The 25,138-nt window shown below is 39.7% G+C and overlaps 1 protein-coding gene across 12 annotated transcripts in view; it reads left to right on the top strand.

Annotated features, from left to right (window-relative positions):
• Positions 1-25,138, top strand: part of mcf2lb (mcf.2 cell line derived transforming sequence-like b) — a 41,647-nt gene extending 16,509 nt beyond the window's left edge. For 4 of the 12 annotated variants that reach the window (XM_034885420.1, XM_034885417.1, XM_034885421.1 and 1 more), the window contains exons 2-34: positions 1,288-1,371; positions 3,723-3,837; positions 7,390-7,480; positions 10,643-10,762; positions 10,905-11,021; positions 11,467-11,616; positions 11,792-11,916; positions 13,001-13,115; positions 13,223-13,342; positions 13,781-13,972; positions 14,071-14,262; positions 15,178-15,337; positions 16,752-16,813; positions 16,915-17,000; positions 17,187-17,253; positions 17,335-17,450; positions 17,550-17,619; positions 17,718-17,810; positions 17,894-17,986; positions 18,060-18,185; positions 18,539-18,760; positions 18,872-18,964; positions 19,475-19,553; positions 19,740-19,797; positions 20,007-20,113; positions 20,385-20,477; positions 21,053-21,115; positions 21,646-21,711; positions 21,876-21,953; positions 22,966-23,075; positions 23,283-23,392; positions 23,503-23,606; positions 24,060-25,138. In XM_034885420.1, the coding sequence (XP_034741311.1) occupies positions 1,288-1,371; positions 3,723-3,837; positions 7,390-7,480; positions 10,643-10,762; positions 10,905-11,021; positions 11,467-11,616; positions 11,792-11,916; positions 13,001-13,115; positions 13,223-13,342; positions 13,781-13,972; positions 14,071-14,262; positions 15,178-15,337; positions 16,752-16,813; positions 16,915-17,000; positions 17,187-17,253; positions 17,335-17,450; positions 17,550-17,619; positions 17,718-17,810; positions 17,894-17,986; positions 18,060-18,185; positions 18,539-18,760; positions 18,872-18,964; positions 19,475-19,553; positions 19,740-19,797; positions 20,007-20,113; positions 20,385-20,477; positions 21,053-21,115; positions 21,646-21,711; positions 21,876-21,953; positions 22,966-23,075; positions 23,283-23,392; positions 23,503-23,606; positions 24,060-24,139 (3,557 nt within the window). In that variant the 3' untranslated portion in view covers positions 24,140-25,138. Of the gene's footprint in view, positions 1-1,287; positions 1,372-3,722; positions 3,838-6,595; positions 7,128-7,389; positions 7,481-10,642; positions 10,763-10,904; positions 11,022-11,466; positions 11,617-11,791; positions 11,917-13,000; positions 13,116-13,222; positions 13,343-13,780; positions 13,973-14,070; positions 14,263-15,177; positions 15,338-16,751; positions 16,814-16,914; positions 17,001-17,186; positions 17,254-17,334; positions 17,451-17,549; positions 17,620-17,717; positions 17,811-17,893; positions 17,987-18,059; positions 18,186-18,538; positions 18,761-18,871; positions 18,965-19,474; positions 19,554-19,739; positions 19,798-20,006; positions 20,114-20,384; positions 20,478-21,052; positions 21,116-21,645; positions 21,712-21,875; positions 21,954-22,965; positions 23,076-23,282; positions 23,393-23,502; positions 23,607-24,059 lie in introns of those variants that run through there. The other 8 variants (XM_034885423.1, XM_034885418.1, XM_034885419.1 and 5 more) reach the window with 7 other exon arrangements.

Genomic DNA, 25,138 nt, shown 5'->3' with positions numbered 1-25,138 from the left:
AGAAACAAAAAAAATGGCAACTGCAAAAGTCACCTAGAGAACAATGCATGACGCTGTCAGGTCTCAGCTTTCCAAAGGGGCCGGTGCATGCTATAAAAGGGTGCCCAAAGTTTTCTGTTATTTTGAAAGTGTAAATGAGGGAAATAAAATCTAACTTTTTGTGACATATTATAAGAATGTCTATCTGTCATTTGATGCCTTTTTGAGATTGTTCCATATTTTCTTGGCTTCTTTATGCACATTAATAAAATTTTTACCTGGGGTGCCAAAACTTTTGAGCCCCACTGTAGGTATAAAATATGCACTCATATACTATAACATCCGGTTAGCAGATCTGGCCATTACTGAGGATTTCTTTTTCAGGTTAAGCATAATTAACCTATATTGATGCCACATATTTATACAAATACACACATTGCAAAGCAAAAGCATTATAATCCTCTTGCAAATAACTGTACTTGTGCCAGTTTTCCTGTATCGATCTGTTTTGCCGCTTGCTGCACAGCTCTCATTTTCAAGTTGAACTGTGGCCAGTTTTTGTTCAACAAGTGATACTGAAAAAATCCTTGAATACAAATCAATCCAAAAGCTGCAAATTGTAGGGAGACAGTTTGTTTAATGTGTATTCATGAAACCTAGCAGCTGGCAGAGACAGCTGTTTTTGATGTAAACTACTTCTTTTCCTTATTCATTTTGTCGGAGTAATTGTCTCTATTTGTTCGTCATCCTACCACGCAGACAGTAATGGAAATGTACTGTATTTTCCTGTCTTACATTTACTGTGACAAGGTCCAACATGCAATGCTATATTGGTGATATACAAAGATATACAGGGCGTATCCCTGGTATAACCAGTATCTTCATCTTCTGCTGGGGTAATGAACCTTAAATCTGATTATTTTAATCCTCATAAAGGGAGTTGGGGGCGAGGGGGGCGGTTGGTGGTGGTAGAGAGCTGTAAAAGGTGGGGTGAAGGGACCAACCAACAAACAAAGCCTGTTCATTTATCAATACTTTATGCTATCTACAACAGAACAGATCTGTGGGATATACAACAGCAACGCTTAATGTGCTGGAAATGTTACGGGCATAGTTTATATTTCTTGGAAAATGTGTGTTTAATTCTGCCTCTAGGATGTATGAAAAGCAGCTCTTTATATTGCTTATATCAGTTGGTTAAGTGTCAGATGAATTAAACAGATTTGAGAAATCAACTTCAGGCTCCCTCCATACTGTATATCTTCAGCTCTGATGTCACTTATAGTTGCATTTCTCTGTTTTCACCAGATGAGATCATGCAGCTGGACAGCAGTCCACTCCGTGCTGCTGATATCACCCAAGACCTCAAGAAGCGGTTTGCCTTCCTTTCAGGTGATACTTCCATGTCTGCCTCTGTCTGTATGTCAGTGTGGGTGCATGGGGATTTGTGTTTCTCATCTGCTGTCTGTTAGTTTATTACTTAATAAGCACACCACTAATCATCTGTCTCATCTCCACCTGGGGAATCATTTAGAGTTTAACTACCCCACTTGATCTTTGCATAGTCACTGTAGACAGTTTTCTCCTGGCAGTTATCATTTGCTATTCAAATGTCACCTCCCTCCTTTTCCTCTTCGCTGTTTGTCAAGTTTCGGTCCAGATACCCACTGTCTTCTACTGTTACCTAAGTATTATGCTTACTGCCTCTAGATGTTCAGCTTAAGATAAAATTCATGTTTTGTGTTATTTCACAACATTGATCCTTTCACTGAGCTTGCCAGATATTTGCGACAGCAGTTATATCTTGTCCTACAGACGTGTCTGTCTGTCTGTCTGTCTGTCTGTCTCTGTCTGTGTGTGTGTCTGTCTGTGTGTCTGTGTCTGTCTCAGTCAGGTGACCTTGTGTGGCTGGAGCAGTGTCGTGCACCATTTTGCAGACAAATATCTAAGCAGACGTTGAAACCATGACTATGCACTTGCTGTTGCTATAGCGATGAGAGAGTAAAAGGCAGACAGATTTGAAATTCTAGTCACATGCACTGACGGAGCAGCTGTGTGTGTACGAAGTCAGACTGAACATGTCTGTGTCAGCACCAATCGTTGTGTTTCACCTCTTTTTCTCTATTCCTTTTTATTTCACTTTTTTCTATTGAGTCTAAAATTGCTATTCTTAAAGGTCCACAAAACACATTTTCTCAATTAGCTTCTTAATATGAGGGATGGGGTCCGACATAACACACATCCTTCTGCCAGCATCAGAAGGGTTTTGGTTAGTTTCACATGATTTCTTTCTTAATTTGTGTATTTTTCTTTGTGCTCTCCTTACTGGTTTGAGTGTGCGAAGTCCTTTCCTTAGGAAAAGGTCACATACTTCCATGCACTATGAATCTAATGACAGTAATTAGGCCCCTGTTAATCAAAGCTCATCCACAGAGTCTACAGGAAGCTGATCTTAAACTCCTTATGATTGATTACAAGGGGTGTTCTTTTCCAAAAGTTACCTTTTATAGTTGTTGCTTATTTAGTCATTAATTAAAGGGAAATGCTTGAAACCAGGGACCTTAAGGTAAAGATGTGTGGTAAGATGGGGGCGTAAGGGGATAGGGGATAAGATAATGTGATAAATTAGGTAGTTTAATTTTTAACATTTATTATTAATTCAACTGTTGACTTTTGTGAGGTAAATTTTCATAGTAATATGTTTACAATACACGTTTTTTTGGTTTTAATTTTAAATGGCGGGTGTGAAACTAAATCATTGATTATGATGGATATTGTATTTTTTCTGTACAGCCTCCAGTCTTTAGCAACACATCTTTAACATTAGTGCCCCCGTGTGGCCACAGTGCCCTCTTCCTTTTTTTTTTAACTGTAATAAACCAAAATACCTTTTCCTTGTCAGATTGACTGACAGAGCCCCCAACACAGAGGCTGACAGCATTATAGCTATGATCAGTTTAAGTTGTTTTCTTTGCCATATCCGGTATATTAAACTGTCCTATATGCATATGAGCATTGTACTGATATGCAACATCCCCAAGGAGATTTTCAGAAACATTGTTATGTAATTCTTATACTGTATGTAAAGTATGACTATTCTATCAATCTTTAATATAAATAAATACCAAACTTGTGTTTTTATTTTTAAGACATTGCACCTGCCAGCTTCCCTACCACTGCCTTGTTTAAGATTGAATGCTGATGTACAGAGTTGTAATACAAGACATAATATTTATAAGGCAATAATAAGGCAAATATTTTACACCTTCCAATGTTCCGTACTGGTCTCTGTCAATGCTCTATTAGATACAGGGGAGCAACTACAGAATAGTTATATCCACACTGCATTTCAGTCAACTTCTCTTGTCTATACTGATCTGAACCTTTCCTGTCTGACTTTATTTGGCCTTTCTGTCTCTCATAACCACTCCCACATACACACATCCACATTATATTCTTTAATTTATTGTATGCCTTTGTTGTTTCATTTAGCTAACCTTATCCTTGTTTTATAATTCCATGCTTACTTGAGTTTAATTTGTAATTTCAGGACTTTTGTAATTGCTCATAATTCCTAGTTTTTTTTTCTTCTTCTGAAAATGAGATTCCTTCTATAAGCCCCATATGGGTTTTCTTTATCTCACCTGCACAATCTGTCTTTTTTGTTTTTATGTAGCCTTGATTCTATTGTGCAAATAAAAAATGAAAAGAAATGACTGAAACTCTGTTTTTCAATTTTGTAGGCGGTAGAGGAGATAATGGCAGCCCCATCATTGTGTTCCCAGAATTCCCTGCGTTTGGAGAGATCACGGACGGAGAGTTTCACAACGTGCTGACCTACCTGACTAGTGTGCCCAGGTATAGTCCCTCACTGGCTGATTGTCTTGCAAACAAATCTGAAATTGTAGATGCCTTAGTGCAAAGGTGGCAAACTCATTTTATGGCCACATACCCCTAACTTGATCTCAAGTGGGCTAGACCAGTAAACCACACCAGACAGATCTGAAATTGTATCTTGTCGGTTTAATGTTGGCAAATGCAAGTTACTTCTGCTACAACAGCGTTCTATGGCCTTTATATGAAAAATGAATAATGTTACGGACCCAGGAGAGAGGGGTAATATTCAGAGAAAAAAAATCTGAATCTCTAAAATAAAATATATAAAGTGGTAAATTTAAGGAAAAAGAACTCTGATATTCTCTGATGTTAAAGTGGTCAAATGTTTGACACCCCTGCCTTAGTGTATGAAGTCAGTAGGTGGCGGTGGATATTTTAAACACAGTTTCACTGTAAAAAAATGTTAGCTGTAGAGGATTTGTTTAGTGTATGAGACATTCAGTGTATTGCATAGATATCTGTAGGGGTAAAGTGAATAAAATGGACAATTAATAATCCCAGGGTCTTTATCAGTCTTCTGCAGACTGGCTTTGAATAGAATAGACCGGGGGAGGGGGGGGCACAAAACCATCCCTTTCTCCAACTATTTCCACTACTATCTCCAACTGTTTTTTGTACATTAAAAATGTTTGTTTGATATTTTCCTCACCATGTAATGTAGTTTTCTTGATTTAGCTTCTTCCCTGTTTGTCCCATCCTTCATTCATTGTGCCCACACTGGCGAAGCGCATACAAACAGAAACTGCAGCAATTCTGAGAGAGAGAGAGAGAGAGAGAGAGAGAGAGAGAGAGAGAGAGAGAGAGAGAGAGAGAGAGAGAGAGAGAGAGAGAGAGAGAGAGAGAGAGAGAGAGAGAGAGAGAGAGAGAGAGAGAGAGAGAGAGAGTACTGAAACTTATTCAGCTATTATCAACAAAACCAGCCTGTTTTAGCATTTACTCTTGCTTTTATGTAAACTGCTTTACAATTCAACCTCTGGGACACAAGGATGTTTTTTTTTCTTCCATTCTGAGTGTATTCAATAACCTCCTTCATGCTACGACGGTTGAGGTTTTCAGTTATCTGAATAAGGGTCATCCACAGGGATGAGATGGCGTTGAGCCTCAAGTTGCTCTGTATACAGAGGCAGATGGCTGCAGCTACCTGAGGGACCGACACCCCCGACAGGGCTAACACAGTCCACAGCCAGGGAACAGCTGCTGCTAGTTTGAAACAAATACCTTTGGATCGATAATAATGGCAAGCTTCTAATGTTGAATTCATCATACCATATGTGTGCATGATTTTTATCATATTATGTAAGTATTTGTTTTTTATTAAAGCTGACATGTGTTAAGTTTTGACTAATAATAATATTAGTGTGATTTTTTTTGGATCTTAACTCCTTTTCGGCTTTGCATCTATAAACACACTCAGGAAATAAACTGTATAGCTATGTCCTTTGTAAGACGATGTTTCCATCTCTCCTCCTCTCTTTTTTATTTTTCCTTGGCTTAGCAAATACATTGATCTAGTCTTCCTCTAAGTTTTATTTAAAAAATGATATAGAGGACACTAAAATATAATCCCAGAATTGAAACACATTCTGCACTCATTTTATTTACTCTGTTTGTAATTTAATATGCCGGTGCTTTTATATTAAAGCAGTCCCTTTTCTCTGCTCTATTTAGTACGACAGAAGAAGGGGAGAGTGCAGCAGTATGTGTTTGCTACGTCTGCATATGCATTCATGCAGCAAATTTCCTTCATCACTGCATTGCCATTAGGTAGATCTTTTTCACAACTCAGAGCTTAACACTTTGTCCTGAGGAATCCAATTATAATTAGAACACTCATGCATGTGCCCTATCAACATCACCGGAGGTTTCTAGGAATATTTGAACTAAACAATTTATATTCAAGACACTGTCTGCTTACAACACAAAAACTATACAAAGCATTACATGATTTAAAATGTCCATTTGCCCATTTACATGTTCATACATTTTCAAAATCCTTCCTTTTAGAACTTAGAATCCAAAAACTTGATTATTTGTTATGTATAGGGTGTGGTGCACTTAATCAACCTGACCTTTAAAAGACATCAGTGTAAATGTGTCATGGCCTCATCTATACCCATTGTACCAATAAAAATTAAAGCCGGCAATAAAACGGACAAAGCTGAGTAAACCAATGTTATTGAATAATTTGACATATATTGAAAATCAAATGGGACACCATCAGTAGCTAGTGATCTGACACACACAACAGAATGGGACAGGGAGTCATTTCATCCTGTTCTTCAGATTTATTTATTTCAGGCTTAGATGCTATGTTCACCAGAAACCTCCTCCCATCACAGCAGCCGTTAATGTCTCGGAGGCAGTAAAAGCTCTTGTCCCACTCGCCTGCTCTCCTCCTCCTCCTCCTCCTCCTCCTCCTCCACGGCTGGGATGTTAAGCTGTTTATGGCTGTGAGAGTCTGTGGATGACTGAGTGCAAGAAAAAGGATGAAAAGGGGAGGGAAATTATGTGCCCCTATGAATGTAAATGTTACACACACACAAACACACACACACACACACACATCTCTAGAGATCTGCGGACTGGCTACTAGAGCTGCTCATCACGTTGTAGCCATCCTGTGATAGGCTTGTTTCTCAGCGGCTCCCAGTGTCTCATTGGAAGGCTGATAGATGCAGTGCAGGGGGGGCAGGCCGGACGCTGTGGTGGTCTGGAGCGTTTTGTTTCCTCCCATTCAAACAGCACAGCACACTAGGATCTACATCTAAAGGACCTCATCATCTCCTGTGCTTTTGTTTGGCTTTATTTTCCAAAACAAGGACTGCTCTTTATCTGCTGCCAAACTGTGTGTGCAGCATGGCGGACACGAAAACTATTGCTTAAGGATTACAGTTATGATTCTCCATGAACTGTTCTGACAGTGCTGAGGTGTTCATGTGCACCTACGCAGTGGGTGTAACATGTTTTTAAGTATGCATAGGCGGTTGTTATTGATTGTTAGTGCTGTTGGTGCTGTGTAAACCATACAGCCCTCCACTCTTCTGGGATCAGAGAGGACGGCAGGGGGAGGGGGGCACAGTGAGAACTGGGGGCTGATGGCCAAGAAATCTGGAGGTACTTCCAGCCTATCCTTTTATGGACTGCACCAGCTGTCTAAGAAGATAAAGAGCAGTCTAACAAAACAACGAGCTGGGAACAAGCACTGAGGTTTTCTACTGTCTCACTGTTCACACGGCGACAGAAAACTTTCTGTATGGTTTATGTCTTTGTGTTTGTTCCTCTTTGAGCTCTTGTGTTTTCAGTCCTTAAGAGAGTGTGTGTGTGTGTGTATATGTATGTATGTATGTATGTATGCATATATATATATTGTGTCTATGGCCCTTCAGTCTATGCTGCAGTGATTTATTTAATACTTTTTTGTCATTGTGAGGTAAAAATCCTCTCACCATTTACTGTGTTGTCACTGTGCTGTTGTAATAGACAACTGTTTCATTTGTGGTGAATTTGTTGCAGTTTGTCTTCAACGGGCGTGGGTTTCATCTTGGTCATCGATCGCCGGCAAGACCGATGGGCAGCCGTGAAAGGGACCCTGCTTCGTATCGCAGTAAGTTGCCCTTTGTGAATGTATGTGGCCGTGCACTTACTTCCTGTCTGTGTGGTTAATGTCTTTGTGTCTGTGTGGTAGAGAAACAGCCCTTTTAATCAACTGTTTAAATAGGAGGACCCAGGTTCAAGAGGCACTGGCCTTGCACCATCACCCATACGGGGGAGGAGGTTTGTTAGGTCAAAGAAAGGTGTCAGAGCATCCCCATCTCTCTGTCTCGCAGCTCCACCACTAATATCACTACCACCCTTGGGGGGTTGATATGAGCCAACCTCATCCTTAAAGTCCATCTCATCACAGCCTGCCATGTGTTTCCAAAGCCTCAGGGACAAATAAGGTGCCACATGCTGACAGGAGGACATCATGTTTTGTTGACTCATTTATTGAAATGTCCCACTTATCATCTCTGCTTCATATTATGACCTTCAAGAGACATAGTTTGAGTCATATTTCCAGTTTTGTGCACTGTAATCAGTTGCCGCATGCTCCTGCAGGAATAGAAACAGTTGTCCTTACCACATAACTTATATTCCTATCAACTCTTTCATTTCTACTTGATGATTCATTCTACCTTTTTTGAGGACTGATACTAGTCATGAAATGTATCTTTCTGAACAAAATTCAGTGGTAGAGCTTTAGAAGTTATCCGGGTTCTGCTCTCTTTTGTTCATTCCAATTGTTTCAGTCTTCTCCCCTGGGAGCTGGTATGGTATCTGTTCATCTGTGCTTCATAGGGGATAAAAAAAAGGGGATAAAACACTGGCAGCTCTCCTAATACATGTGTGTGGGTGAGAATCACCCCCCCCCCTCACACAATCTCCCAGCATATTGCTTTTTTGGGCTAAAATAATGGGTAGTTGACTAGCACCATGATTCATGTTTAATTAGTCAGTTTTTAACAATTTTTCAGCTTCATTCATATCCACATTCAGCTTCTATTCCCTGCAAGTCTAGTACAGAAATGTTTATTGTTGTACAGGTAACAGAGGATCGTTAGTGTTGAACAGATCCTTACAGGTCTACAGTACCATTAACCAAAGACAGCCAAGTGATAACTCAACAAAGAGAGGGATGTAGGAAAAGATGAAATGTCTCAGAGAGAATGAGGGATAAATATCCCCACGCGTGGTCTCAAGAGACACTGGAGACCACATTGCTCATTTCAAATTAAATCAAGCTTTATTATTTCCACAAGGGGGACTTTTAAAGACTGACAGGCTGGTAATACTTCAGTCATCCCTGCAATAATGTCCTGTTTGGGGTGATACGGCCAGGCGGCTAATTGGATGATGTTGAAAACTGGCACTTTTCAAGCTGCTTATATTGTATGTTTTTTTTAGTGGAGACTAGTTCATTGGCAAAGTCACATTATATCCAATGCATGCTGGGATGTATTCACTCAGCAAGCTTTTTCAGTGTGTACATGTTATGAGGGTTTGTGCCTGTGTGTGCGAGCGAAAAACATGAGGACATGTTCATCCTGTCTAAAGATTCCCTTTGTCTTTTTGTGTGTCTATGTTAATGAGCACACTTTTGTATATATGTACTTGTGTTATTTGTGGGTCAGTGTGTTTCAAGAAAAAACTGCCCGTCACGGTGTATGGTTTAGTTTGATCTGATGACAGACAGAAAGTGTGTGTATAGACTGGTCCTAATTAAGTCTGCAGAGATACTGTCAGTCCCCAAAGCAAACCCTCCTTTCTCCTCCCTTGTCATATGTCTGGCTTTTCTTCAAAGGCTTTGTGTGTGTAACAAGATCAAGTAGTAGACCATGACCATGACTGCCAGCGACCACATATCCAAGCAGCACAGTTGAATGGTTAGAAGCTGCAATATACATGCAAAGGTTGGAGACAACAAAACCAATGAAACGATGAAAATTCACCAATGCCTTAGTGCATCTCTTTTGTGCATTCATTCTTTCTAACTATGTAAATCTTTGGTCATGCATACATAGTTTCATATTTTAAGGCTAAATATTTTTCTAAAACAGCAGGGCAGTGTAGTTTTTAGCAAGCATTACTCAAAAACTCAAATTTTTGCATTACTTGGAGACTATTTAAAGCTGCAGAGTGAGGCTTCATGGTACCTGGATGTTTGTGTGATGGAGAATAAACTACACTGCCAATTTTTAAGTAATAGAGGGACATATTACCCAGTGAAAAGGTGTTCTCATTAAGGTTTTTTGTTAAATAGTTTTTGGACAGAGCTATATGGCCCAAAGAATAAGATATATCAGGCTTTGGCCAAAAAGGAAATACTTGTCGGTAGGATTAATTGTATCAGTTTTTAATTAGGATCTTTTCATGGGTTTTGGTGACATTAAGCAAATTAAATACGTTTGCCTGACCATTTTCACATTGCCCCTCCTGGTTTTGGCAGGTAAGCAAGGACAAACACTGAATTGATTTATTAATTCCATTAACAGTGCCTATCCCACGTGGTTTTTATTAACAATGCATTCATTGTCATTTCTGCTTGGAGCAGCATTCCCAAACTCACTCGGGAAGGGAGGCCAATAGTATGACGCAGCCGTTTAGGTCATTAGCTAATTAAAGTAGCATTAACAACTGCATTGCCTCAAGAGGGAAGATCAGTGTCCACCCTCAACCATCATCCAACTGTATTCCCAGCAGTACTTAATCTGTCACTATGTGTCAATCATGACATTTTAATTGGCAGTTTTTGGTTATATTGGCTGGGCTGAGCTGAGCGTGTGGTATCTACATAGCATGATAAATATGAGGAGGATGTTCAGAAAGTATCTAACAAACCATTTTTTTTTTTGCTTAGTTAGGATATCTTTATATGTGCGCCCGCAAACATGTGTGAGTTGGTGGCGACTCCATCTACCTCATCATTGAGGCAGAAACCTCCCGTGGGACATAAAGATTGATGTCCCTGCTACAGGAGGGTGTCACATCTCCCACATATTTTCCATTCTCTTGGACTCTACACACTCCACGTACTTGCTTTAATGCGTTTTGAGCGAGATTTTTTTACATGGGATACCAGAGCAGGGAATAATTTATAGGACGTGCAGACTTTAAGCAGAAAGAACAGAGCCTGTCCTACAGAAACGTGATGTAAAATGGACTCAGGACAGAGGATTCTGTCTGCTCGGTTAAATAATTAACATTTTCATCCAATCTCTCTTTTCAGGGCTCCTTTCCGGGGAACCTCCAGCTGGTTCTGATTCTGAGGCCCACAGCCCTCCTGCAGCGTACTCTCTCTGACATCCTCTTCAAGTTCAACAAGGATGAGTTCAAGATGAAGGTGCCGGTGCGTACAGTCACTCCTGTTACCTCTGGAAACACTGCTTCGGTGACTTGTATTTTAATAGAATGTTCATAAAAGTACATAAAATGCTAGTTAATATGATTATTATCTTTGTGTATAATAGTTTCATGTGTTTTGGTTTCAGGTGATCATGCTGAGCTCAATAACGGAGCTGCACTCCTACATTGACCGCTCCCAGCTAACCCAGGAACTCGGAGGAACGCAGGAGTACTGCCATGAGAAGTGGATCTCTCACCGCACTGTATGTACACTGTACACCACCTTAGTGGTCAGCATAGAAAACATAACGCTCTTTCACATTACAAGGTACTTTATGAGTGACATAAATGAATGCATACTGTGAAAAAGTACATGTAAAAGGTAAAGACTAATAAGTTAAATTTGAGATGCTTAACCTACCCTAATATGTCTGTGTCTTGCATATATGTCAACATACTATAGTGTAATAAAAGTTAATACATGATAATTATATCATCAAAACATGGCCAATACTTAAGAATTAAACCCTCCATTAATTATGTCTTATAAAATCAAGAACAAACTACTGTAGAAAAAACTCCTACAAAGTATACTACATCAGAATCCACTGAATCTAAAAAATGAAGTCACTGCAAATCGTTGTTTTTTCTTGATCACATTATGAGCATTGCATGATGACAATCTCTGTTGTGGCTTGCATGCATCAGGCTATTGAAGGCTTCGCATTGATGGTAAAGAAAACTGCACAGACCCTGCAGTCGTTTGGGACTGAGCTGGCTGAAACGAAACTTCCTAATGAAATACAGGCCACAACCATCCTGCTGAGCACCCACACCGACAAGAAAAACAAAATGAAGGTAACAGCATTAAAATACACATACACACATAGTACATTGTTTTATATATACGTATAACATATACACATACACACACACAAACACACACACACACAGAGTATACTAGGTATATGTACAGTATTAGTATGATATGTATTTGGATTATATCACCCAATCTGTCCATGTATGCCTGTAGGAGGATCTGCTGGTGGCTCTGGGTCAGGGCAGCAGGCTGCTGGAGAGCATCAACGAGCCTGTGTTGCGAGACCCCGACCACAACATGAACCAGGATGAACTGGAGAACCTGGCTACAGTGCAAAGGTTAGAACCACTAGAGATAATAAAGCTGCAGGACGGCTAGTAAACACCAGACTGTGTTGTAATTATGTTAGAGAACAAATAATCCAGACTACCAATGGCATAAAATAACAAGATAGATGAAAGAGATAATGTTTCAGCTGTTTAACACATCTGGTTCTGTATACAGTAGTATACATTTCAATTGAAAATGATTATGGTTACAGTAACACTGTATTTGGGTTACTGTTGGCACTATTAAAACTATTGAGTAGTGACTCTCAGAAAACTGATGTTGCAGCATGTTTTGTTTATTATTTTATGCTTAAGAGATAAGTGAATTATTAAAACAGTTGAAAGAAAATAGTCAAATAATTTGTCATTTTGTAATTTATCATGGCAATGAAATATTCTTTCAACCATTTATTTAATTTACCAAACATTTTCACATTACAGCTTCTTAATGTGTTTGTTTACTTTTCTCAATTACAAATAACTTGTTAATTTTGATAATTTTAATTTAATAAGATTTGTGACTTTGAAATATACTTTTGTCATTTTTGATGGGTAATATAGATATATATATGAACAAGCTGATCATTGACTCTGTCTCTAACTATTAGATAACATTACTAACAATTTAAGATACACACTGTAGTAATTTTAGTCGAGTGTCAGCGCCTGAGAAATCGTGCTGTTATTGTTTTTGCTCTGATTGATCCATGTACAAAAGATTTAAGCCAGCAGACTTTGTTTGTTGTTGTTGATGACCAGATAATTTGTTCACAGCTGTCTCAGCTCTGCCTTCAGTAGAGTGTAATAATAGTTGGCAAGGTGTGCTCAGTGCACACTTTTTTAAGGAAAACTGAGGGCCCTGAATCCCATGTCAACAGACATTAGCTCTACATAACATTCACTCACACGCACACGCGCGCACACACACACACACACAGAAAATATGTCCAAATACCTCAGTCAGAATTCCACTGCTTGTTCTGGTCTATTCATTTCCCTATTCAATGCTTTTGGTCTCCTCTGTGTGTTTTTTTTTTTAACAATCCATCTCTATCTCTTGCTGTCCCCATCTCTTTCTTTGCACTTCTTTCAGACTTTTGTCTCAGCTAGATGAGACAGAAAGGGCTTTTGATGAGTTCTGGTTGAGGCATCAAACCAAACTGGAGCAGTGTCTCCAACTGCGCCACTTTGAGCACAAATACAGAGAGGTGAGCTGGAGCCTGTTAGCTTAGGTGAAATTGTCCATACAAGACTTTAACAGAGACCACATGATCCCTGTTAAACCTGAAAACTGACTGTGGTATTTCTGCTGCAGGTGAGGGCTCTGCTGGATGAAGTGTCTGAGAAACTTGCAACCTTCTCTGAAGTGGGGATCAGCCCGGCCCATGCTGACCATATCCTGTGTGAACTCACCACCTATGAGGAGAGAGTGTGTGTAAGTAATACCCCACCCCTAACAATTAAAGCTTTGTTTAACCAGGCATGAATAGATGAGTAATATCTTTTAAAATGGGGTGGGTTTGTTTTTGGTGGGATAAAACAGACCTCAGTGAGCCAGTCAGTGTTACAAAATAATGTGTTTATTATAATCATATTCATAAAATCATAATACATACAGTACCTACATATTACTTTCTTGAAAAAGGTCTAAATGAGCATTATTTAATTTCATTATAATTTTCAAACACACAGTGCATTGCTCTGCCAAGGCCATACAATCTAAATTTGATTGGAAAATATGTTTAAAGGTTTAACCCTCATCTGGATAAAAAATAAAGGTCTGAAATGCCCGAAAAATTATCTTTAAACAACAAGGAAACGATTTATTGTTAGAAGGAATACTTAACAAGTATGCCTCCACATTGATCTACAGGAGGTGCTGAACAGAGTCTCGTTGTTGGCCCGTGAGGGGGATGACCTGATCCAGAATTCCCACTATGCTGAAGATTCCCTTCAGCCCAAGTGCAGCGAGCTCAGAGCAATCACTGAGGATGTGAGCAGCAACCTGAAGGCCAAGAAAGACCACCTCCTCAAAGCCTTGGAGCTGCACCACTGTTTGGAGAGAGTAAGAAGACCACACACTCCTGGTGTAGTTGCTTTGTCTTGTGTGTGTGTTGTTGTTGTTGTTTTTACAGATTCTTTCTCCTCTGCTGTCCTCCTCAGGCTTCTAAATGGGTCGATGATGGTATATACCTGCTTGCGTCTCAGCCAGTAGACAAGTGTCAATCACATGAGGGGGCGGAGTTAGCCCTTAAGGAGCTGGAGCGTTACCTGGATAACTCAGGCCAGAACCAACTGACTGACCTCAGTACCATCTGGAGAGATTATGAGACGGTGCTCAACCAGCAGTTCAGAGTAAGACGACCAAACAAAGAATAAATGCGTTGCATTTTCAAACATTAGTATGTCAGTGTCAAACTGAATGTGACAATTAATACATGTGTGTATGTGACAATTTGGGGCATTTATCAAAAACTGATATGACCAATGTCCAGACTTTTGTTAACAATTTTGTTTACACTTTACTTTGAAGTATCTACATAGTGACGGGACACAACACTGTCATGAACATGTCGGCAAACATTATAAACGGTCATAAACGTTTATGACATAACCCTTTTTTTAGTAAGTGGCATTAGGTTTTATCATACCAAGTTATTGTTAGGGTTTATGTATCATAAGAGTGACATGAAGTGAACACATGACACTGTCATAACAGAGTCATGACACATAAACCCCAACCATAACTTGTCATGACAAAACCTAATGTTTAATGTTATGACCGTGTCATGTGACTATTATGTAGATACCTTCAAGTAATGTGTTACCACTCACCCACTTACTCACAACATTGTGATATAATTGATGCTAGTTTATCAAAATGTTTGACCACATTTTCAAAAACAAAACAAAACAAAGCAAAAAGCAATGTTTTCTTTCACAAAGAAGATGTTATGTCTGTTAGTTTAATCTATTGCTACACAGAAGAGGATGAACATTTTGTGCAAGTAATTTCCATTGCTCTTTCAGTTATCTGATTAGATGACATGAGAAACTGTCTTAATCATGACATTAGTTTTGCTGGGAAAATAGCAACCAAGAGGATGTTTTGTACTGCAAAGCTATCACAAACATCTATTACAGATGTAAGTTTGTTTATTGTATGTCTTAAAATTAAAATAATGCTTGACAACACACGTTTATGTTCATTTCTAATGACGGAAAAAAATACTCAAGTATTGACACTCCTCTAAACTTCTTGTGTATCAGGACCAAGTGGAGAAGGTTTTCCAAAAGCAGTCGTCCATGCAGGAGATGTTTGACAAGAGGAGGGTAAGCCTGAAGAAGCTAGCAGCCAAACAGACTAGGCCGGTGCAGCCTGTAGCCCCCCGACCTGAAGCCTTCATCAAATCCCCTGTCAGCTCGCCCGGTTAGTCTCCACACATCCACACCTAGTCCATTTATTTCACAGATTGCAGAGCCTTCATTCTTTGCATGGCCCCAATGCTATTTGCATGATGTAAATCACTTAAATGTACATTATTAGACCCCACCTTTAGACTTCAACATCCCTTTAACACTTGATAAAGTAGCTGGATAAAGTGGGCATCACTAATGGCGTGTACTGTACCTTACCTGTCAAACAACATGGAAGCTACATTTTAGAAACCTTCATTGTAGGCACTAATAACACAGACATAACTGAGGGACAGGCACTTTAGGAATGTTAGTTATGTCTTAGCAACTATAAGCATATACAATAAGGGATGGCTTTTGTTCTGTGTTTTATAGTTTTAAAAGAAAACACAACACAGTCATGAGGGCTGTTATGGTCTTTATTTTCCTGTATGAGAAGATGAACTCCTGTGAACAGCTTCAGTAAAAAGCTTGTATCAACATAATTTCACCAATACATTAAACACAAATTTAAATGAGGCAACACTTTATTGGAAAACCCTTTATTTTAATGTCTGTTTCTTTGTATCAGATGAGACTTTCTTGAGGTCCCCTTTTGCATTTTGCAGATAATGTATTGGCAGCATGATGTATATTGTAAACTTCAAGACACTTTTCTACACTTTATCTCATTTGTTTTAAATAAACTTCATCAAGATTTGCTGTTGCTGACTGAAAAGGCAGCAGAAATAATTTGAATGCTTTGAATTTGTAGCTACGTCATGAACAATATGAGATTAGAATAAATTCTTAAATTTATAGTTCTCTATCAGCACACTAAAGCCTCAGTGCAACAAGGGCTGTACTTAATCTTGCAGACTCTACTTTTTATTCATAGGTAATATTAATATTCTTTTAAACTGTAATTTGATATTTACTTTAATAGAAAACATTGTATGTCACTCTAAAACCATGTCATTTTAATAAACATATCAGGTACTAGATCTATCACATCCCTGTAATTTCTAATAAAACAAAAAAAGGTTCAATCATCATTTCTTAATTTACGTTTCCTAACTGGTATGCTCTAATTCTGCGTTATACATAGACTAGCAAGCATGTTACGCCTCAAATAGTGTTGACTAAACTAACTAAAACTTGCTTAGATAATCTACTTGTAGTGGCTGCTGTAATAGTTTTTATTTGTTCTTTGTTTTGTGCAAAGTAGAGAATGTTTTGTGTATGCACAATGGACTGAAAGCTGTGAAATTATCTACTATTTTATTGTGTCATGTAATTCTGTGTGGGATGGGCCACTTAGTGGCATGACACATGAATAAAAATATCTATCAATCAGTCAATCTACAACAATATATCAGTAGATGGATGCAACATTTCTTTATTTCCCTACATTTATTCTGACTGTTTTTCCTCGTACCGTTCCACAGCACACAGACCACAGCAGGACAAAAAGTGCTCAGATACAGACTGTGGGAACAACTGTGAGAAAGTGAGTGTAGAGCATTGTCACGACTCTGTTTGTGTCTGCATGCTGTCTGTCTCGGAAGTTTGTATTGTCTGTCCCTTATCACGGGGGGTTTTTCTTCCCAGGGAAACGGCCAACTGCAGAACGGAGACAGTAACAGCAGACATGCCTCTCTGTCGGAGGAGGAGGAGAACCTGGCGGTGCTTAGGAGGTGAGGGATCAGCCGTCGCTCTTTCATCTGTAATCAAATCACATAGCAGATGGACTGTGTCAAAACGGTTATCTTACTATCTACAGAATTGTGCATCTATCTTTTTCTGAATCTCATCCTTAATTCGATCTCTCTGTTGTTTTGCCCTTCTCTTCGTCTCACTCTTAATTCTGTCCTTGTCTGCAGGCATGTTATGAACGAGCTGCTGGAAACTGAGAGAGCCTACGTGGAGGAGCTGCTCTGTGTATTGCAGGTGTTTATTAACTCCACGAAATGTGTATTCTTCTGTCTTTTACTTGTGTCTAGAGTTTCATGTTTTTTTTGTGTGTTGCAGGGATATGCTTCTGAGATGGACAATGCAGCAATGGCTCATCTCATCCCTGCTCCTTTGCAGAACAAAAAGGAGGTTCTGTTTGGCAACATGTCAGAAATCTACCACTTCCACGAGAGGTGAAGAAGCGATGTTTGCCTGTCATTGATGATACTGAGCTGTTGTTAGTCCCCCAAAGATCTATTTCTTTCATCACTAACATGATTTCATGTTTCCAGGACCTTTCTGAGGGAGTTGGAGCAGTACACCGACTGCCCAGAGTTGGTTGGAAGGTGTTTTCTAGAGAGGGTGAGTGAATGATGAGATTTTCAGCCCAGACATGTGAATCCAACTGTGCTAATGAAACCATTTCTTGAATCTAAATTGTTTTCACTGCCATCCTCTAGATGACAGAGCTGCAGATTTATGAGAAGTACTGTCACAACAAGCCTCGCTCTGAAAGCCTTTGGAGGCAGTGCTCAGACTGTGCCTTCTTCCAGGTGAACACAGTCAGAAGCTATTAAGTTGTTAAATACATATTTACTGTGTTTTATTTGACACAATTATTTGTTATTCCCACCAGGAGTGTCAAAAGAAGTTGGAGCATAAACTGGGCTTAGATTCCTACTTGCTGAAGCCTGTTCAGAGGATTACCAAATACCAGCTGCTACTGAAGGTATGATACTATCTCATGTCTTTTGAGTAGAATTTTTGGTCTTCAGTCATGTTTATTGTCTTTCTGCCCACAGGAAATGCTGAAGTACAGCAAGAGCTGTGAGGGGGCCGATGACCTGCAGGAGGCGCTGACTGCCATCTTGGGCATCCTCAAGGCTGTCAATGACTCCATGCACCTGATCGCCATTACAGGATATGAGGTTAGACGTTTAACAGGACGCAGGCTTTTATGAATCACAGAGCAGACACTTTTTTTATAGGTCACTGACGTAAAATAGACAGAGACATGCTGAACATTCGTGGTGAGGTTTCAGTGTAATGTCCTGGGCTAGCAGCATCTAGCACATTGGATACACACATTTTTCAGGTCAGAATGCAGACATTTCAGATGAAAACTGGCATATGTCACATCACAGAGACTAGACAGAAAAGAGTGGCATTAGTGGGACAGAGATTGAGTTGTTTTTGATATAAAATGAGGCATTATAGAACAAAAGCAGCATGTGGTCGACTGGCGCCATCTAACAGCATCTTTAACTCTTTCTTTTCTCAGGGTAACATGAGTGAACTGGGTAAGCTGCTGATGCAGGGCTCATTCAGCGTGTGGACGGAACACAAGAAAGGTCATGCCAAAGTTAAGGACCTGGCCCGTTTCAAGCCCATGCAGAGGCACCTCTTCCTCCACGAGAAAGCCCTGCTCTTCTGCAAGAGGAGGGAGGAGAACGGGGAAGGCTACGAGAAAGCTCCCTCATACAGCTTCAAACAATCTCTGAATGTGAGCACCTCCATAGTTGCAATGTTGAGAAGTTTGCAGTGTTTGTCTCCAATACTGCCGTCTACTATTTTTATTTATAAAATACATTTCTATTTTGATATCTTTTAACAGATGAGTGCTGTTGGCATTACTGAGAACGCAAAGGGAGACAACAAGAAGTTTGAAATCTGGTGCAACTCCAGAGAAGAGGTTTATATTGTTCAGGTATAATAACACATATAAGTTAAATCTGTTGATATTCTACATTTTTTGTCATTGTCAACAAAACCAATGACATTGATCCAACTAAGTTGTTTGCATTGTTGTTGTTTGTATTCAAAGCCTGATTGTTCTGTGCCATAGAGATCAGTCGATCCTTCATCTATATCCTGTAAAATCTCACTTGCACTTATAGTAATATGAAGCTAAAAATGAAGACCAACAAATGCAAAATTTTGAGTTGTTTTAGCAATGTTTGCTCAAACAACTGTGTATTTTGAGTGCCTAGCTGTTTTAGAAAATTTAGCCTTTTTTTGAGGGATGCACATCGCTGTTTTTTTAGTTTTCTTTCATGGAAGTTGTTGACAATTAGAAAAATACAATATAATGATGAACTTACTCATGAACAATGTACTGAGCAAAAGGCATGCATATGGATATCTACCGCGAGGTAACAGTGGTAAGCATAATACAGTTTACACTGAGATTTTTTATAGGTTTTTAACCTTGTTTCAGGCGCAAACTGCTGAAGTAAAAACTGCTTGGGTAAATGAGATCAGGAAGGTTCTGACAACCCAGCTGGAAGCGTGCAGAGGTACAAAGCGAGGATGTTCTTTAAAATCTATTACTAAATGTCATGTTAATACTGATATCCATGTTTAACCAGTCAATGAAAAACAGTACTATTCTTATCAGTAATGATTATGAAAGAAGTTTTATTTCAAAAATGTTTCATCATTTGTGTTTTTGAAGTGGTTGTTCTCCCTCTCTGTTTCAAAAGCCAGCCAGCAGAGGGCACCAGATCAGGTTTCCCAGTTCCCTTCTGGGCCCAGCCTAAGGTAAGTCTGTACAGTCTGTACAGTACCCCCCCCCCCCCCCCCCCCCCCCCCCCCCCCCCCCCCCCCCCCCCCCCCCCCCCCCCCCCCCCCCCCCCCCCCCCCCCCCCCCCCCCCCCCCCCCCCCACACACACACACACACACACACCCACCCCACCAGGAGAAATCTGTCTGTTGAAGCATCTTATTCTCTGCATTTGTCCACCCATAGTCCATTAAAGTCTAGTAAGGAGAGCTTAAAGAGGGGAGAGGAGAAGAAACCTGAGCCCTGCAATCCTGATGCCAACTCCTCTTCTTTTCCAAAGCCAACAGGAAGAGGTGAGTAGGGAGACTAGAAGACTTCCAGTCAGACAGATGAACACTTTACGTATTTAAAGTTTTTAACAAATCTGTCCTGAGCATTCTTAGTACATGTATTGTACAAACTACAGTACACTTAGTGTATTGTGTGATTAACCCCTGTCTTTTCCACTAAATCATATAACTTCTACCCCCTTAATTCCTTTTCTTCCTCTATACTTGTTTAACTTACCCTTCATTCCTTCTTCCTTTGTTCTTTTTGTCTGTCCCGCCTCATTTTCTGGGTCAGATGAGGCTGTGACAAGCCCTACCTCAGACAGAGCTGCTGTGGCTAAAAAGCGCTTTACTTTACAGGGCTTCAGTAACCTCAAAGCTCAGAAAGGTAACTGCAGGACATTCATTCAATTTCATATGCAACATATCACATCATCTTCTGCATTTGTGAAATTAAATAGTGTATTTCCAGTAAGTCAAAATCATTGACTTTTGTTGAGTCATTTAAAGAATAGACATTTTGGAAAATCACTAATTTGCTGTCTTGCCTAAAGTTAGATTTATAAGTTGGCTACCACTGTCATGGCTCTATAGTGACAATAGTTACTGATCTTTGACAAGCAATAGTCTGGCTCATATTGCCCCGTAAAACCACAGTTTGTTGTTTTTACACTTTTGGATTTTGTACAGATTAAACAAACCAGAAATGACGTGTTAGCTGCTTAGATGTTGCTGGGCTGGTAAGCAGATTTTTGACAGAGTCTGATTCCAGACATTATGCTAAGCTAAGCTAACAGCTGCTAGTGGTAGCTTCAATTTTACTGTACATACATAAGAGTGGCATCTATCTTCTCATCTAAATATGACAAGTAAGTTGACCTACTGTAACAACATGGACAGAGATATAATATACTTCTAAGACATTTCATCAGTAGGTCAAATACTGCATGCTTCCCTACACAGAGCCCTCGGCCACTGATGATAAAAGTTATACAATACCATCCATGATGATCTTCCTGTCTTCAGGTATCACACAGCTCTAGACCCTAGTTTTTTTCAATCCAGTAAAATGCCTCTCTCTCTCAGCTTTTACGTGTCATAGTAGAAAAAGCAACGGTGTTACTAAAAACATTAACAATGTTTCTGTTGTGTTAAAGTGCCCCAGTAAGCCATTACAGTGTAACAGTAAGACGGCGTGCAAAATACCAGGACACTGAAACTGAAGCAACTAAATGGAATTGAGCCACCATTCATTTTGTTAGTTGCCCCGGGGCTTTTCCAGCTTTGACATGTCAAAATATCTTCTTCAAAGAAGACCTTTGTTGCTGAGGTGCCTTTTGCAGGTGCTCACCTCCTTTAGAATTAGCCTTTATGATCCAGCTGTCAGTTTACGTATGTCTGTGTCATTGTAGGCAGAGTTGAACCTTTGCTGCTCACCATATAACGGAAACGCGCTTCTCATCACAAATTGCCTTTTGAATGTCAATAATTTGGTCTTGATTTCTTTCTTGCCTCAACAACCATCCTTGTCCTTCCTTTTTCTTTCTTGACAGTAGGATCTCCGACGAGCCCCGATCGCAAGACGAAACGCCAGAGTGACCCCACGCCATTTGGCTTCAAAGGTAGCTAGTCTGTTCAACGATAACTGCATACTCTCCCTGTCTGATTGCTTGTTCATCCATGATGCCTGAGCACAGCTTAAGTCTCTAACAATGATACATTTCATTGGCGGGAGCTGCTGCAGGGTGAGTGATTAGCTTTGTTTCTATTGCCTCCTGTCCCTCAGATGCACATCCTCCCCCTCTCCACCTGAGCAGGGCCAGGTGGTTCAGCACACCTAGTCTCTTACAGACAAAGTGGAGAGGTACACCGTGTTGGGCCCACTGTTTCACCGCGATAAACCTAAACTTTATAACCTTTCTCAGTTTTTACTTTGCTGTTACACATCGTCACACTGCTTTCAGGCTTAGTTAACCCTTGTGTTGTCCTCCCGGGTTAAAAAAAGGGACAACGAATTGACATTTTCGTCCCTTTTTCAGAACACCAACTTACTACCACTAGTTTTACACTAGTTTTTGGAATTCATGGTCAATAAACCTCACCCTCATAGAATTAGATCTAATATTTGAGTTAAAAAAGCAGAAATTATGAATAATTTTGACTAATAGTTAAGATCAGAGGAACGTACAAATGAGTTTAGTCAGGCACGAAAGTGATCTATTGTATTTGCAAAGAAAGTTGGATGGAATCTAATCCGTTTTTTGTGGTAATTTGGTTAAAAAGAACCCCATATTTCAGATAGACATTCTTTAAAGGGGTTAAATTTGACCTTAGGACAACAGGAGGGTCAGAAATTATAGAAAAACACTGATATGGAAGAATTTCTGCCTGACACTTTTTCTGTTTGAGTCATTTTTTTTTTTTTAATGAAGGTGCATGCCAGTCTCCCCAATCTCAAAGTTTTTTTGTAATAGTTGTGGAACGGATTGTGTCATGCTGGGATTTATGGGATTAGCTGTGCTTCCTTGTCTGTTCAAAAGAACTTTTTGTGGTTCTTCCTCACTTTTTCACTCTTTGTAGATCTCTCACTGCAGGTCACACACATGTTTAACAGCAGCTGAAGATGAATGTAGCTGTAAACTAAAAGTGTGTGTCTGTGTGTGTGTGTGTGTGTGTGTGTGTGTGTGTGTGTGTGTGTGTGTGTGTGTGTGTGTGTGTGTGTGTGTGTGTGTGTGTGTGTGTGTGTGTGTGTGTGTGTGTGTGTGTGTGTGTGTGTGTGTGTGTGTGTGTGTGTGTGTGTCCGTGTGTGTGTGTGTGTGTGTGTCCGTGTGTGTGTGTGTGTGTGTGTCCGTGTGTGTCCGTGTCCGTGTCCTCAGGCTGGAACAAGGCCTCCCTGTCACTGGATGCCTCAGAGGAGCATGACGGCTATTCCAGTGCTGAGGATCCTCTTAACTCTGACCCAGAGGACGACAACGGCAAGAAGCTGGTGAGTCACTGTGTGTTACAGACGTGTCAACCTGCCTGTACTTGTATTCATCACATTGTGGGGACAAAATCTGATTGGTTTGTCCTTTCATAGCACAGAACTATCATACATGTTAATGTAACTCTGGATTAATTTGACTTAACTTAATTTATTTTTCTAAATTTAGTCATGTATCCTTTTCTGTTTCCTTATCTGGACTTTGAACAGTGTGCCGGAAAATATACAGTGATGGCTGACTATGAGATGGGGGCTCAGGAGCTCTCAATGAAGAGCGGAGACATGGTGCAGCTGGTCAAAGAGGGGGATGACGGACAGTGGTGAGAGTTCAGCCTTCCTTCTGCAAATGAAAAATAAAAAAAATAGATTATAGTAGAACTGCTAAAACAGCACTTTTGGTTGTGTGTGTGTGTGTGTGTGTGAGATCCAGGTTTGTACGTAACCTGAGCAGCTCTAAGGAGGGCTGGATCACAGCTGCTAATCTTATCACGCTCATTGAAAAGTCCAAGTCTTGCCAGTCCCTCACAAGTTCAGGTATTCAAACAAACAATCCCAAATTAAGTGTTTGAGACAAGAACACAAATTTTATACCTCTGTGCATAAATATTGTAAGATTTTGCAGATATTCATTATTAATTTCTTTGTTACATTCAGTCTAATTTATTGGAATACTGTCTGCTCAAAAATGTTTATTATATAATTTTACTACTTCATGTTATTTGTTAAATTTAAGCCTATCTTAACTTACACTATTTACTTTATTTTTTCTTTTGCCTTAGATTCAGATTTTCCTTTTATTGTGTATTTTGTTAGTTATTTAATAAGCATTGTTAGAGGCGGCTGAGGCCTAAGAGTTTCATTGCCAACGACTGTTATTGTTGTGCACATGACGAATAAAGAACCTCGAACCTTGAGCAGATAGTTGCTAAGCAAGAATACTACACCTGACCTACATTAATCCTCAATTTATGTGTGCGTTTCTACCAGAATGCAGTGGCTCTGGAAACCTCAGCACTTCGTCCAGCTGCAGTGAGACCTACACAAGCTTCTCTGACATCAAACCCTGAACTCATCACTTCCGCCATCGCCAAACGGCCCTTGCGGATGCTAGCATCATGTGGCTATCCATGCTATATTGCCAACATTGGTACTTTTAAAGAATTTTGTCAGGCTTCCAGAGAAAGCTGTATTTTTTCATATATTTTTTTTTTAAATCATGCACCAATTATCTTTTATGTGCACATGTCATAGACTTAATTGTGGTGCAATTGTGCAGTGAATATACAGAATACTGGATAGATAAATACACCACAGACACAGTATAGTAAAGTGAGCTTAATTCAGTCATACACTTATCTGTATATTTTTGTAATGAAGAACAGACGATCCCTGTGTTTGTAATATAATAGATGTGTGAATAGGCCAGCGGGACTGATCTCAGTTAATGCATCTATTTGTGTGCAAGAGTAGAGAAAGATTGGTGATTATATGTGGATGACCGTTGTCTTTGTGTTCACCCAGGCAGGAGTTTGTAATTCCACTGTCCCTGTAAATAAAAGACAGGGAAAGAGATACATGCGTACAGCTTGTTTAGCTTGAATGAATGTTTTCAGAGAGTCTGATCACCCCCTGTCCTCTACTTTTCTTTTTACATGTGTTAATTTATTTTGAAGAAATGAAAATGGCTACATACACATATATTTAGTCTTCTTTTCTTACTGGGTTTTTACTCTCTTCTTGTCTTTGTCATCATTTGAAACCTGTTCTGCCACCAGCTGCCCAGACTTTGTGTATAAGCTTTTGGTCTGAGGGCCTCATGGTCTAACTCTGTGAGTTTTCATGTACGCTACAGTTAAAAATGTTTCTCCATTTGAATAATCAGATCACTGTATAGCGCTAACTTATTATGCGTGAAGGGGTCATGTTCTGAATGTACATATTGTTTATTAATATCCGTCTGTCATGAAATGTTTATTTGAGATGCTATATTGTACATTAAGTAGGGTGACGTCACTACTTTGTGACCTGTCAAATTTCTTTTTACATAAATGACTTGGGATAATTCA

Source organism: Etheostoma cragini, chromosome 11 (assembly GCF_013103735.1).
Source record: "Etheostoma cragini isolate CJK2018 chromosome 11, CSU_Ecrag_1.0, whole genome shotgun sequence".
Lineage (NCBI taxonomy): Eukaryota > Metazoa > Chordata > Actinopteri > Perciformes > Percidae > Etheostoma > Etheostoma cragini.
Note: the sequence above shows the minus strand (reverse complement) of the source record. Positions and strands in the feature narration are given on the sequence as shown.